Raw genomic sequence first — 14,123 nt, 5'->3', positions numbered from 1 at the left:
GCAGCTGGGGAGACAGAGCATTGTCTGCGCATGCGCCGGAGAGGCCGGGCGGGACTACAAATCCCAGCATCCCCTCGGGGGTCCTGGCCAGCCGCTTCCGGTTGGTCGGCGGCCGGTCCTGCGGGCGGCGGAGGACGAAGGCGACCGGTCTTACGGGCGGCGGAGGACGAAGGCGACCGGTCATGTCTTTGCTGCGCGGCCTGCGGGCGGCGGCGGCTCTGCTGGGTCGCGCCTCCTGGGTCCGGCCGGGTGGAGGAGGCGATGGCGGCGGGCCCTGGCTGCGGGCCGGGGTGGCGGCGGCGGCCCTGACGGGCCTGGCGGCGGCCGCCGTGGGTGGCGGCTGGAGGGCTCACATGGTGCCCAAGGACTCGGGCGGCCGCCCCCCCCAGGACCGATCGGACTCGAACCCGGACCCGGATCTGGCCGACCGCTGCCGCTGCTTCATGGCCCCGCCGGTGACCCCCCTGCCCGAGCTGCGCGGGAGGCCGCGGGACGTGAAGACCCAGATGGAGCTGCTGGTCATGGAGACCCAAGCCCGGGTCTGCCAGGCCCTCGCCGAGCTCGACCAGGGCGCCCACTTCTCCGTCGATCGCTGGCAGAGGAAGGAAGGTCGGCCCCACCCCTGGCACCCTGCTCCCCCGGCGCTTAGGGCAGTGCCCCGCGCATAGGAGATGCCACTGAAGGAGTGAAGCGGGGAGAGGGGGCCGGTGGCACTTTGTGCGCAGGAATAGAAATAATAACAAGAAGGGTGGTGCTAAGTGAAGCAGCGTGGTTCAGTGGAAAAGAACCTAGGCTTCGGAGTCAGAGGTTATGAGTTCGACTCCCGGTTCTGCCACTTGTCAGCTGTGTGACTGTGGGCAAGTCACTTGACTTCTCTGTGCCTCAGTTACCTCATCTGTCAAATGGGGATTAAGTGTGAGCCTCACGTGGGACAACCTGATTCGCCTGTATCTACCCCAGCGCTTAGAACAGTGCTCTGCACATAGTAAGCGCTTAAATACCAACATTATTGTTATTACGTGCCAAGCACGGGGTCATAATAATCAGCGGGGTGTTTCTTAGCGCTGGGTAATAAGAATAGTGATCATTACGGTATTTGTTAAGCGCTTACTATCCGCCAAGCAATAGGTGATAATACTAAGATAATTAGGGTATTAAGCGCTTCCTATCTGCCAAGCACTGGGTAATAATACCAAGATTATTACGATTTTAAGCGCTTATTATGTGCCAGACACTGGGTAATAATACTAACGATGATTACGGTATTTGTTAAGCGCTTACTATGTGCCAAGCACTGGGTAATAGTAATAATGATCATTACGGTATTTGTTAAGCACTTACTATGTGCCAAGCATTGTTCTAATTACTGGGATAGATACCAGGTAATCAGAGCCACGTGAGGCTCATGGTCTTAATCCTCCTCCTACAGATGAGGTAACTGAAGCATAGAGAAACAAAGTGGCTTGCCCAAGGTCACACAGCAGACAAGTGGTGGGGCTGGGATTAGGACCCATGACCTGACTCCCAGGCCCGTGCTCCATCCACTGTGCAATGCTGCTTCTCTGCTGCTTCAGTAAATATGATTGAATGAACAGTGCCACAGAAACTAAGTATTCAGAGGAGAGACACTACCCTTGAATTTTCACTCTTCTTCTGCACCTGTTCAGGTGGTTGCAGTAGATGGAACGTGATTTTTTTGGGGGGTGGGGCAAGTGAGGAAAATTTACTACGTGCAGTTCATCACATCACCTCCATTAGTGTGAAAGCCCTTCCAACTTGGTGTGGGTTTTTTTGTTGGTGTTTGTTTTTTGTTTTTTTTTTGCTTAGGAAATCCTTCTGATTCAGTTGAGTAACTGCAAATTTACATTTGTGACATCCTAAATTGACCTTTCCTTGGTTCTCCTCATCAAAAATCCTCATTCAACCAAATTAGCTTTAATGCTTTGAATCTTCTGATTTCTCAGCATGGCCATGGAGGCCTGGGCACTGAATGTTATTGCTGATAGATTTGACTTGGGAGAGGATCCTTGTGTTATCCTGGGTCTGATCTCAAGATTCAGAATTTAGGAACTTAAGCCTCTTGGTGCAAGAGAGTGTTGGGCAACAGCTCTAAGGGAAATAAAATCTAATTTGGTACTGGTTTTATATTTTTTTTATGAGTGACTTCAAGTTCAGAAGTAGGGTGCAGGAATTCTCTGATCTGAACAAAAGGCTCAGGTGGGTTCAGTTAACCTGTTGATCTCTACTAACTTGTCCTGGCTCACTTTCTCAGGAGCATTTTTTGAAAACTTATGTTTAGCTGTGGGTGAATATAAACATTAGACAGCAGCATCCAAAAATGCTTGAAATAGTAGGAATTGGCTACTATGAGAAGCAGAAAACTCACAAGAGTCATCGCTGACATTCAGCAGTATAGACCGACCTTACACTGTGGGCACAATCCATTTAAAGTCCAAAGATGTAAGCTTGAAGGGCTTGTGGTAGAACTCAATCTTTTAGACTGTGAGCTTACTTTTGGGCAGGGATTGTCTCTACCTATTGCCAAATTGCACATTCCAAGCGCTTAGTACAGTCCTCTGCACACAGTAAGCGCTCAATAAATATGATTGAATGAACTCAATGTCATGGAATCAGAACCTTGCATTTTGGAGCACGGATCCAAGTTCTTTGCACAGCTGACCATTGAAGCTGACTTTAGTGGTTATAATGAGATGTTGGCAATTTCAGTATTTTTCAGATAAGGAACCCAGCATTATTTTCCTAGAGTGATAATTGGTGTAAGAATGCATTAATAATATGGATATTTTCATTACCCCATCACAGCAACCAACACTGTACATTTAAACCCAGTAGAGATTCAAGTTGAACGCATGTTAGCAAATGGAAATTTGCAATCTTAATTTTTCTCTTCATTGGTCTTTCAATTAGGAGGTGGAGGCATCAGCTGTGTACTTCAGGATGGTAATATCTTCGAAAAGGCTGGAGTCAGTGTTTCGGTTGTTCATGGGAATCTTTCAGAAGAAGCAGCAAAACAAATGAGGAGCAGAGGAAAGTCCCTGAAGGCCAAAAATGGTAAATCAGACAAATGGTGGAGGGTGGGGGAGAACAGGTCAGCAACTTACCTAATGGTGCATATAACCTGAATAATTTTTCTGGCAAAATAAATTCATATCCTTGTTTCAATCAAGGAGTCAGGTGGAGCCTATTAGTAGTTTGAGTTCCACTTAACAAAACTAAAAGGTAAATAATGCCCAGAGGTGACTTTTTTTTTTTAATGCAACTTTGGAGGGTATTCTTAACCAACTGACCCTAAAATTTCAATTATAGGATTCACTTCCAAGGCAACAAGGCCAAAAGGATTGGACTGTTTTAAAAAACCTCTTTAGCCCATTAAAGTTATTTTTATGGTGGCACTATTCCTGAATGTTATTTTTGTGTTTGGCTCTGTAGGTAAACTTCCCTTTAGTGCCATGGGGGTAAGCTCTGTTATCCACCCGAAGAATCCTCATACTCCCACGATCCATTTCAACTACCGTTACTTTGAAGTGGAAGAAGCAGATGGTAAGACTTGACTCTCTGTAGCTCTAACATGGGCTTTGGGTGACTTTTATGTTTTGTTATGATATGGAGTTGAAGGACAATCCAGTAGGATCAAGAATGAAAGAAATGTTTTATAATTCAAATTGTGAGATCCTTTAGGTACATCTGCACTTTACAGGCATAATGGATAAGGGATAGGGGTTGGACTCTGGGTTTACTTAAGACACATGCTTTTGAGAAATAATTCAAAAGCTCTTGGACTTTAGACACTTGGCAGATAACACCAACATCCGGGGCATTCCTTGCTGATTCCCAAGTTGGGAATTTTCTTCTTGTGAAATCTTTCTTATTAAGTTAATACTATTTAACATGAGATAAATCTTACAGGTGAGCATGTCTGTGTGGAAGTATATTTTTATGACCATGTCTTTTCTTTCTCTCTCTGTCATTTTTTTGGTAGGCAACAAGCTGTGGTGGTTTGGTGGTGGCTGTGACCTCACTCCGACTTACTTAAATGAAGAGGATGCTGTCCACTTCCATAAAACTCTGAAGGAAGCTTGTGACCACCATAATCCCGAACTATACCCCAAGTTTAAAAAATGGTACGTAGAGACCCTTAAATCCCTCAGGAAGCAATCTGGGCCCTCAGCTCTTGTCACGAAGCTAGTGAGAACTTCAATTTTGTGCAGAATGTGATTTGATGTTTTAATGGGCTAAAGAGGTTTTTTTAAAACAGTCCAATCCTTTTGGCCTTGTTGCCTTGGAAGTGAATCCTATTACTGGATATTTCAAGACTGACTGCTGGGATAGAAAATGATGCTCATTTTCTGAAATCCTGAAAACAGGATTTACTATTTACATTTTTTTAATATCCTGCCCAATGTGTCTCCCCTGCCTGCATTCTCACTTTCTTCCTCCCCCTCAATTTTGCTTGAGTGACTTTTTTGGACACCTCACTCCTTGCTGGCATCTCTGAATTTGAGGGGAGGGAAACTGTTGAGCAAGAAGGATATAAGCTACTCTTGGTGGGGAAAGATAGCCTTGGTAGATAAAATGGGTGGGTGGATAATCTAGGTTTTCCATTTAGCTGTGCTTTCCCTTAGATAATAAAGACTGCCCTTCATATGGGAAGTCAGTATATTTTTGAACCCAGTTTCTTATGAAAACAATTTGCCTGTAAAGAATAAATGTCCTTTATTTCTTTTCCTGCCATGCCTACCTTCAGCTAAAAGAATACAGTACCTTGGATAAAGGATATTAAATAAGACTCTTTGTAAAGAAGATAAATATAATTTTGAGTTTTCTTTTTGAGGCTTTAAGTAACCCATGCCTGTAGACTAGTAGTAGCATTTATTATTCCTGTGTGCAGAGCAATATACTAAGTATTAGGGAAGAAGACCTAGGTGGGCATTTAGACATGTTCTTTGGCCCTCAGGGGGCTCACAAGATAAGTAGGACAGTAGGAAGAGAGGACCCAAATGAGCTGAAACACACACAATATAAGACAAGGACAAATTGAACAGAACTACTTTTCAGAACTGAAATTTTTCACTGTGTAAGACCTTGAAAGCTTAGCTGGACAGACTTCAGAAATGGTGAAGGTTTGGAACATTTTCTTGAAGGCTCTGATGGCGTGTACTAACTCTGCTGTGTTCTCCCACGGACTTAAATGCCTTGCACAGCGTAAGCACTCAAGTACTATTTTTTTAAATGGTGTTTAAGCACTTACTATGTGCCAGGTACTGTGCTAAGTTCTGGGTTAGATAGAAGCTAATCAGGTTGGACACAGTTGGATTTCCCTTGGATTTTAAAATAATAATTGTGATGGCTTTACTGAAAAGAGGAGTTTGTTCACATGGTACCTGAAGGTAACTTGGTGAGTTTTATCATTTCAGTAACAGCGGCCTCAGTTAACCAAAAATGACTTCTATCAGGAGTATGAGAAGAGAAAGTTGGAAGAGTGTGCCACCCCACCTTTTAGGAATATAACTCTATAATTGCTATTCTCAGTGTTTCACAAATTTTACAATGCCTGCAAGACAGTTTGTTTTAAAGTGATAAATAATGTTGGTATTAAGCGCTTACTATGTGCCGAGCACTGTTCTAAGCGCTGGGGTAGACACGGGAATCAGGTTGTCCCACGTGGGGCTCACAGTCTTAATCCCCATTTTACAGATGAGGTAACTGAGGCACAGAGAAGTTAAGTGACTTGCCCAAAGTCACACAGCTGACAAGTGGCAGAGCTGGGATTCGAACTCATGACCTCTGACTCTAAAGCCCGTGCTCTTTCCACTGAGCCACGCTGCTTAAGGAAATGAGATCATGATACAGTTCAGATGGTTCACTTTTTTTTAACCACATGAGTAAACTATCTTTCATTTTCACATGAGTGAAGCAGAGATAAGGCTATAAAACAGATCATCTTTGCATTACAAAGATTCTTGGATTCAAACCTAATACTGACTTCTGTCGTGGAATACCAGGAATTCAGAGGACACTGAGCAGTCACAGTTTTTAGTGCATGTTTGAGACCTGTATTTTAGTCAACTGTAGTTTCTCTGTGAGGTCACTAGCTACCAGGAACAAAAACTCAGGTTGTTGACTAGAGTCCTGCCCCAGATGGTTCTCAGTGGTTCACAGATATCTATTGTCTCTTTGGAGATAGGGGAAGAGAAATGAGCACCTCCTTATCTTCTTTCTCTCTCCTGATTTCAGGACTGCCTAATAATACAGAAGGCTCCTGCCTGTAAGCTTCTTGTGGTGAGCTTTAGCAAATGTAATAGGGTTGCCATTTTATACTAGTGCTGGGTAACTTCTGCCTGCTGTTGCTCCATAAGACTTTTCCCCAGCCTGCTGGGGTCAGCCCGGGGCATAGAATGGTGGAAAGCAGGGGGAAGAAGTGTTGGTTTTTGAGTCCTGGAGGAATCTGGAACTAAACTCCATCTTATTCACTTTAAACTAGGTTAGCTTAACATCCCGTCTCTTTCCCCCCTCCCCCCCCCCCCCAACTGCTGTAAGAGGTGCTGTCATCTGCCTCTGGGTCTTATATTTTCAGCTGTCTTTTTGGGTTTTCTTTGTTAAAATGACATCCATCTTTTACACATAGATGAGTGCATTTTAAAAATTGACCAACATATCTCTTGTCTCTTTTGGTCTTAAGTACTAATTCATTAGGAATGATGCATTATTTTAATTTTCATTTTTTATGATACAGGGGGCCAGCAATGTCTTAAATAACCATCAGTGCATAGAATCTGACAAGGTTCTTGAATTTAACCTCAGTCTGAATTAGATGAGTAATCAATCAGTTGTATTTATCAGCACTTATCATGTGCAGAGCACTGTACTAAGTGCTTGGGAGATAAGATACCCAGAGGGAATGGATGCAGTAAAAGAAAGATTGTGCTGCTTTAGGATAACCATTGTTGGAAGCCTTACAAGTAGGACCAGAGAGTCAGTAGCCCAAACTTTAATTTGCTTCTTATGTGTACAGATGGCAATGAGATAGTTCTGATGGTAGTGAGACCTGTATTTTTCAATACATTTTATACAGTGGGTCATGATTATTATTAAATTTCTCACTTAGCAAATTTTCTTGTAGCCTGGTCCAAATTTTTTCCAACTCTGAACCAGGGTTCTAATTACTTTGGTACCCCTTTTTTTCTTAATGGTATCTGTTAAGCGCTTGCTATATGCCAAGCATTATTTTAAGATCTGGGGTAGATAAGTTTATCAGGTTGGACACAGTCCCTCTCCTACATGGGGCATTTGCATATTCACTGTGTTTTTGTTTTCTCCTTTAAACTTTTTATCCATCTTTTCCGTCATTCAATTTAGCGGCAGCCAAATTTGTGTGGCTTTTCTTCCAGGTGTGATGACTACTTCTTTATAACCCATCGGGGAGAGCGGCGGGGCATCGGAGGCATATTCTTCGATGATCTAGACTCACCCTCGAAGGACGATGTGTTTCAGTTTGTGCAGAGCTGCGCCCGGGCTGTGGTGCCTTCTTATATACCCCTTGTAAAGAAACACTGCAATGACTCGTTCACAGCACAGGAGAAACAGTGGCAGCAGCTTCGGAGAGGGAGGTAGGAGATGCCTGTGATACAGCTGTGGTGGGGATGTGAGAGGATATGTGTACAATCAGTAGTATTTATTGAGCACTTACTGTGTGCAAAGCACTGTACTATGTATGTATGTTTTCCCACTTCCTCTTCCTCATCCCTCCCACCGCCAAAGAAATTATTTAATTTTAACCAGTCTTTAAAAACTGCTATTCGTAGAGTTTTTTCCATTGATTATACCCTAAGCAATGTCCTTGCTGTTGTCCTCTTCCCTATTTCTTAGGGATACTGTAAAGATGAATTAGCTAATATCTTAAAACTCTGAGCTTCTTGGAGATCAAAGCAATGTAAGTAAAGGAAGGAGAGAGAGAAGCAATACTACTAAAAGGAGTTTTTAGTGCTTTTCAACAAGAACTGAAAAAGAGAGTTCTCAATTCAGTGCATTTGTGGCAAAGCTTGCAAGCAAACAGAGTAATAACATAGGCAAATTCTAATCAGACTTTTTTCCTTCTAGAATATTTTTGGGATGGGTAGATATATGGGACCACAAGATTAGTTTTCTGCACACTTGAGTGATAAGAATATTCCCTTGCCGACACCCCTCCATCCACACCCATTACTAATTGCTCTGCTCCTTAAGATAGCCACTTCTGGTTTTCAAAGCAGCAGCATATTTTACTGTGCTGGAGGAAGAAGTGTGTGTGGTTCTATTTCTTTTCTTTTTTTTTTTTTTAAACAGAGACCCAGAGAAGTTAAGTAACTTGCCCAATGTCTCACAGCAGGCAAGTGGCAGAACCTGAATTAGAACCCAGGTCTTCTGACTTACAGGCTAGTGCTTTAGACCTCTCTGCTTTTCAGTAGGACAGGGACTATTTCTGAATTATCCTATATCTACCCCAGTACTTAGCACATAGTAAGCATTTTTAAGACCATTATTACTTGAAGATCCCGTTTCAACTACAACCATTACAATGTTGTTGGAGGGAATAAGAAGACATCATAAGCCCTAAAAAATGCAATATAGTTGAAGCCAAGCCCAATACAACCTGACAGTTTTTTGGGTTTCTTTTTTTTTTTTTTTTTTTCTTCATTGGGTCAGTACCTTCATACGCATATCTGGTTCAGGCTCTTGGCTCGCCCTACAGAAAACACAGCCTTTGTGTTTTGCAGCTGTTGGGTGTGTGAGGACAGTGTCTATTTCCTATTGTTTGGTGGTTAGAATACCCTTTTCATTTCTTCTTGCTCAGATGCTAAAAATTATCTGTGGTGATCTCTGTACCGTTTCCCGCTGGAGTCAAGAGGACAAGAGGTTTACATTTAATCTTGTGCTCCAGACACCAAAGAGAGAATTTCTTCCATTGAACATTCATTTCTATTTTGCAGGTATGTGGAGTTTAACCTGTTGTATGACAGAGGTACAAAGTTTGGTCTCTTCACTCCAGGATCCAGAATTGAAAGCATTCTTATGTCTTTGCCCTTGACTGCCAGGTAAGCACTGCATAATAACCAACCTTTCCATTAGTGATCCAGGAGGTCTCTTTAAAGCCTACTCTTTCATGAGTTTACCGTACTGGTTAGAAGATCCAAATTAAACACTTGAGGCAAGCTCATGAGAAATCATGTTGAGTTTATCTTGTCAGGTTCATATTTGGTGTATATCCTAATGACTATAGGCTGGGATATAAAATCACTGTTAGAGTCCAGGCATAAAGAGCAGGGTGGTCTAGTGGATAGAGCACAGGCCTGGGAGTCAGGACTTGGGTTGTAATCCTGGCTCCACCACCTGTATTCTGTGTGACCTTGGGCAAGTCACTTAGCTTCTCTGTGCCTTAGTTCCCTCATCTGTAAAATGGGTATTAAGACTGAGCCCCCGTGGGGCTGACTAGCATGTATCTATCCTAGTGCTTAATATACTGCCCGGCACGTACTAAGCGCGTAACAAATACCATTTAAAAAAAAAAAGGCAAGACAGTACTCTAGTTGCGTGTCCATGGGTCACTCTCTTTTCCCCTAACCCCACAAAAAACTGAGGTATTTGAGACTTCTCTTGGGAAATCTGATGGCCATGAGACACACAACAGAGCTCAGATGAGAGGGAAATTTCACGGACACAGAAGCCCCCAGGGCTGTAAAATATCTTCCTTTCCCCTGTTGCGTAGAGGTTCATGTCCCCTTTTGTTGGAAGCAGTATTTTCCTCTTGTAGGAAACAGTACCCAATTTTCATGGATTTCTTAAGTCAAGAATTCAAGCACAGTCCTATAATAGCAGGGAGTCTTCTTTATGTCTTGTTTTAGCTTAGAATTTCAAGGGATGCAAGTCCTGAATTTTCATTTATAATTCTGGGTTGCTGGTACACACTTCTCAATTCACAAGAGAGTTGTTCTTCTGACATTGACTGGAGTTATCAGAGATGTTCCCTAATTCCTGCAGAGTGGTCTAGCCAAAACTCATAATGATGATATACACTGTGGCAGAATTGAGGGTATTTGGGAGGAGCTCTTCTGTACACGATAGAAAATGTGTCCTTTTCTCTATAGAGGGTTTTCATCACTTTCTCACTTCTCTTGCACAGATGGGAATACATGCACGCGCCCCCTGAGAATTCCAAAGAAGCAGAAATCTTGGAAGTTCTGCGTAATCCCAAGGACTGGGTCCACTAACCCACAAAGCGGGCATCGCCTGGCTGATGAATTTCCAAAATGTGTGAATTTTCTCACATGGGTCCTCTGAAATTGCCATTGTGTGGCAGGTTTTTTAACCTAGGAATTAACTATGCTGAAAAATCTTCTATGCGATAAGCAGCTCCTTTTGAATGGGGGGGGTGGTGGCTTGGGGGCGAATACACGACAGTAATACATCTCTGTGATATTCATAGTCACCTATCTGCCAAAGGCAGGCTTGCTCTGGTCAGGTAACACATCTTATGGTCCTAGCTGCTATAATTTTAAGGAATTATTTTGAAATTGTAGGTTTGTTTCTTGTGACTTCGCTATTTAATATGAAGCGGATGCAAAACTTGTAATGCTCACAACATGGGGAGTCCAGGAACTATCCTGGGAAAGTTGACTCAGGGAATACAAAGTTGACTTTGTCTTAGATATTTTTGTTGTAGTATACTTTTTCAAAAAAATTTTGGGTTAACTGTCTTTGGGATAAATCTCTGGTTTTTAATCTCATTCATTTGACAAAATAATATCCCTTAATGGTAATGCAACAGCCTGCAAAATGGCTAAAAGCTTTGTGTTTGTCAGCTTGAAGATGCTTGACGATGTGGAAAATAATTTTGCATACTTAATTTAGAATAAGTTTATTGTGGAAGGGGAATGTATCTGTTGTTGTATTCTCCCAAGTGCTTAGTACAGTGCTCTGCACACAGTAAATGCTCAGAAAATAAAATTGAATGAATAGTGAAGGTTAGCTATGAACAGTCATATATGAAAAGTACATCTTGTTCCTGATGAAGATACACTGGAGCAGAAAAACACTTTTGAATTGGGAAATTGACCCTTTAGGGAAAACACAAGTGGAAAAATTGGACCTGATGTTTTTCAAAATATAAATTGCTGTTGTAAATTTGTTGTTCTGTCTCATCATTCCCTTTATTGCCAATTTGCCTAGCTTTGCATCTCTTTTTCAAGTTTCTATTCAGTGCTTTATTAGAAAACACTAGTGATGGAGTCTTCTATCCAAGGACAAACAGGTGAGCCTCTGCCATGACACTTCCAGACCAAGAACCTGGGCAGAGGAATTATAGAGCTAGTGGCTTTCACACTGTGACTCACATTCCTTTGTCCCTGCTAATCACATTTCCGCTGGGGCACGGAGTGGGAGTGCCGTAAGTAAATAGGCAATCAAGGGGTAGGAAGCAGTGAAGTATATGTGAGGTCTTCACCCACACTAAGCAAGTACAGGCAGAACCCAGACTTCCCCATTTCTAGAGCAGTGCTCGTTCCACTGGTCAAAAAGCAGGGCTTCTAATAATAACTAATAATGATCAATATTGAATGTGAGTCAAGTATTTGAGATGGTTATAAAATGCCTTCATATAGAAATTTCATGTGGAAATATTGTGGGATCTCAGTAGTGCTAAGCTGGCATACATGATTTTTGTCCAAAGCATAACTAGTAGCAAAATGCAAACTAAGTGAATAGGAATTGAGAAGCTGTGAATGTACTTCCCTTGACACACTCTAGTTTTAACATGATCAAATGCTCTGACTTTTCATGTTTCCTTTGATTATAATCTAATATTGGAAGTATGCAAACAGGAATAAATATATTTGCTTAAAATTGCTCAAAACCAGAATTAGTCAGTTTTTGCTGATCACACTAGATCACACTGCCTCCCAAGGGGCATTATTCTGAAAAGTATGAAAAGATAATTCAAATTAGTTTATATTTTTCTTTTGTAACTGATCTGTAAGAAAATTACAAGATTACATAGGGTCATAGCTTGGATCAACAATCATGCAAGAAGCAGTACCTTTAAAATCTAAGACTTTGTGGCCCCTTAGCTGTTAGATCGGATCCCAGCCTCTGCGGAGGTGATGACGAAGCCATTTCAATTTTCCTTTGAGTGTGTGATGTTGGAGAGAGCAGCGATGTGTGCCCGTAGGAAGGGCTGCCCTGGAGATCCCCTTCTATTTCTTTCGCTCTCACAGTCTTTTGGACTGACTGACTTCAAGTTGGATTCCCGTTGTTATTTCGGAGAAGTTATTGAATGATCCTGTGCTTGAGTAACATTAAAGTGGGCTCTGAAAGGCATGTCTTAGACCTGGGCCATGCTGTTAGCAACTCAAATTTCCTGTCAAGTTTTTCTCCTAATTCTGGATCACACACCTCAGTGAATTTAATGTTTTTAGCCTGTTTGAAGAAATAATTCTGTCCTTGTGAACTTCAACTGTAATTAGAAAAAGATTTGTCATGAGCCTGGCTGACTTAGGGAAATTGTCTTTAAAACTTCTAGGGATTTGGGAAGCTCCATATAACTAAAGCTTTGGGGGAAAGATCATCCGGGGTTACCTATAGCCCTGGCAGCCCAGGATTAACTGCCTGACTTTTCTTGAAATCACACCATTTGTCACTTTGCCTCCATCTGTGCTCATCTGGGACCTAGGGAAGAATTAGTGGCATAAAACATAACTGCTTGAGTAACAAACTGTAAGGCCAAAGTCTTGGGAAAGATGCATATGTTTTTCTAAAACCCAAATAAAACTTTATTATCTACCCGGTGTTTCTTTTGCTAGGGAGTCAACCATATGATGAATGTGCCTGAAGGGTGAGAGTGTTCTCAAGGAGCTGTGTGGTTTGTTTTTTGTTTTGTTTTTTTTTTTAAATCCACATTATGAAGAATTGTAGCATTTAAATTCATGATAAATAGTGGAGGGCTATGGGAGGGGGTAGGAAGTCATAGGAAAGATAGCTCTATGGGTGTCATCAAGAGGGCTGCTTAGGGACCTTGAAAGAGGAGAAGCAGCAAAATCAGTGAGAATACAGACTTGAGGAGATGAGCTCCAGTGAACTTCCTTTGGCTCTCCAAGCCCCCATCTCTCCCTGCCCCCTCCTCTGTTCTGCAGGACAACCGCATGATAGACGATGACTGATCAGTAAACTTCTGTCATGGCCAATAGTTTCTAAAAACCAATCAACACCCATGGTGTGGAAATGCAATAAATGAATTTGCAGTTCCTTGCCTTACATGGAGAGAGATACAAGGCAAAGGAGAGTCTTCTTCCAACAACTCTTCTCAGGTAGTAGTTGACATTTAGTATTGATGATTTTTCAGACTATTAATTCTTTGGAACTTATTACAATATGCTTGCCTTATTTACTTTTCCTCTGACTTTATTGGAGAATATGTACTTGTTAGTTTATAATTAAGGTCGTTTTATAAAGTTTTGCTTTGTTTACCAAAAACTGATAATTACCAAGAAGTGTTTTGAGTTCAGTTTGGGGGAAAGTGTTCAATAAAATCAATAGTCTGCAATAGAAAATGAAAAATGAGTAATGAGGGAAATGGAAGGTTCTACCAATTAAAGTTGAGTTTTGAGAACTGGCAGCTTGGCTCATAGATGGATATAAAGGTGAAAGTGGGGGAGAAAAAGCTGAAAGAACATTGAAGAAACATAAGGACAGTAAGGTTGTGGGCTGAGGTGGAGGGGACACTATTTTGTTTGACCAACAGAAGCTTCTGATTGAAAACACCTTTTGTTTTGAAATAGGTTCTCTGCAGAACATTCTGATGAGGTGAAAGATTGCTATGGTCTTTTAAATGTGTCTTGGGATCTAATTCTTTCCTAGTCGTATAGGTAAATATCCATATCAAAAGTTTGTTGTGACTTTTTTTTAAAATTGCTCTAATGGCAAGTGGCTCATTAAGTTAAATTATACTCATAGTGAGCCATAATCTTTGTCCACCTTGATGTTTCATTTTGCTTGGAATAGACATTTGGATGATTCTCTCTGGTACTGAAGGTTAGTCTTTTTTGTGTAAGTTTCAGTTTTGAGGTGAGATTTGG

General features: G+C 41.8%; 1 protein-coding gene across 1 annotated transcript; it reads left to right on the top strand.

The window, feature by feature from the left end:
• The first annotated feature begins 4 nt into the window (after window positions 1-4).
• On the top strand, window positions 5-11,184 carry CPOX (coproporphyrinogen oxidase). Its single transcript, XM_007657352.3, has 7 exons — window positions 5-609; window positions 2,929-3,072; window positions 3,451-3,561; window positions 4,001-4,142; window positions 7,410-7,628; window positions 8,988-9,092; window positions 10,178-11,184. Exons 1-7 carry the CDS (start codon window positions 183-185, stop codon window positions 10,263-10,265), a joined length of 1,236 nt encoding a protein of 411 aa, XP_007655542.2. The 5' UTR covers window positions 5-182; the 3' UTR covers window positions 10,266-11,184.
• The last annotated feature ends 2,939 nt before the right edge of the window (window positions 11,185-14,123 follow it).

Source organism: Ornithorhynchus anatinus, chromosome 17 (assembly GCF_004115215.2).
Source record: "Ornithorhynchus anatinus isolate Pmale09 chromosome 17, mOrnAna1.pri.v4, whole genome shotgun sequence".
NCBI classification, from domain to species: Eukaryota; Metazoa; Chordata; class Mammalia; order Monotremata; family Ornithorhynchidae; genus Ornithorhynchus; species Ornithorhynchus anatinus.
This window is presented reverse-complemented; position numbering and strand designations above follow the sequence as displayed.

Excerpts from the sequence above, each read along its gene's own strand:
- CPOX (XM_007657352.3), top strand. The coding sequence starts at position 183 with ATGTCTTTGCTGCGCGGCCTGCGGGCGGCGGCGGCTCTGCTGGGTCGC. Across the intron at positions 610-2,928 it reads TCGCTGGCAGAGGAAGGAAG|GAGGTGGAGGCATCAGCTGT; the intron begins GTCGGCCCCACC and ends TCTTTCAATTAG. Across the intron at positions 4,143-7,409 it reads TACCCCAAGTTTAAAAAATG|GTGTGATGACTACTTCTTTA; the intron begins GTACGTAGAGAC and ends CTTTTCTTCCAG.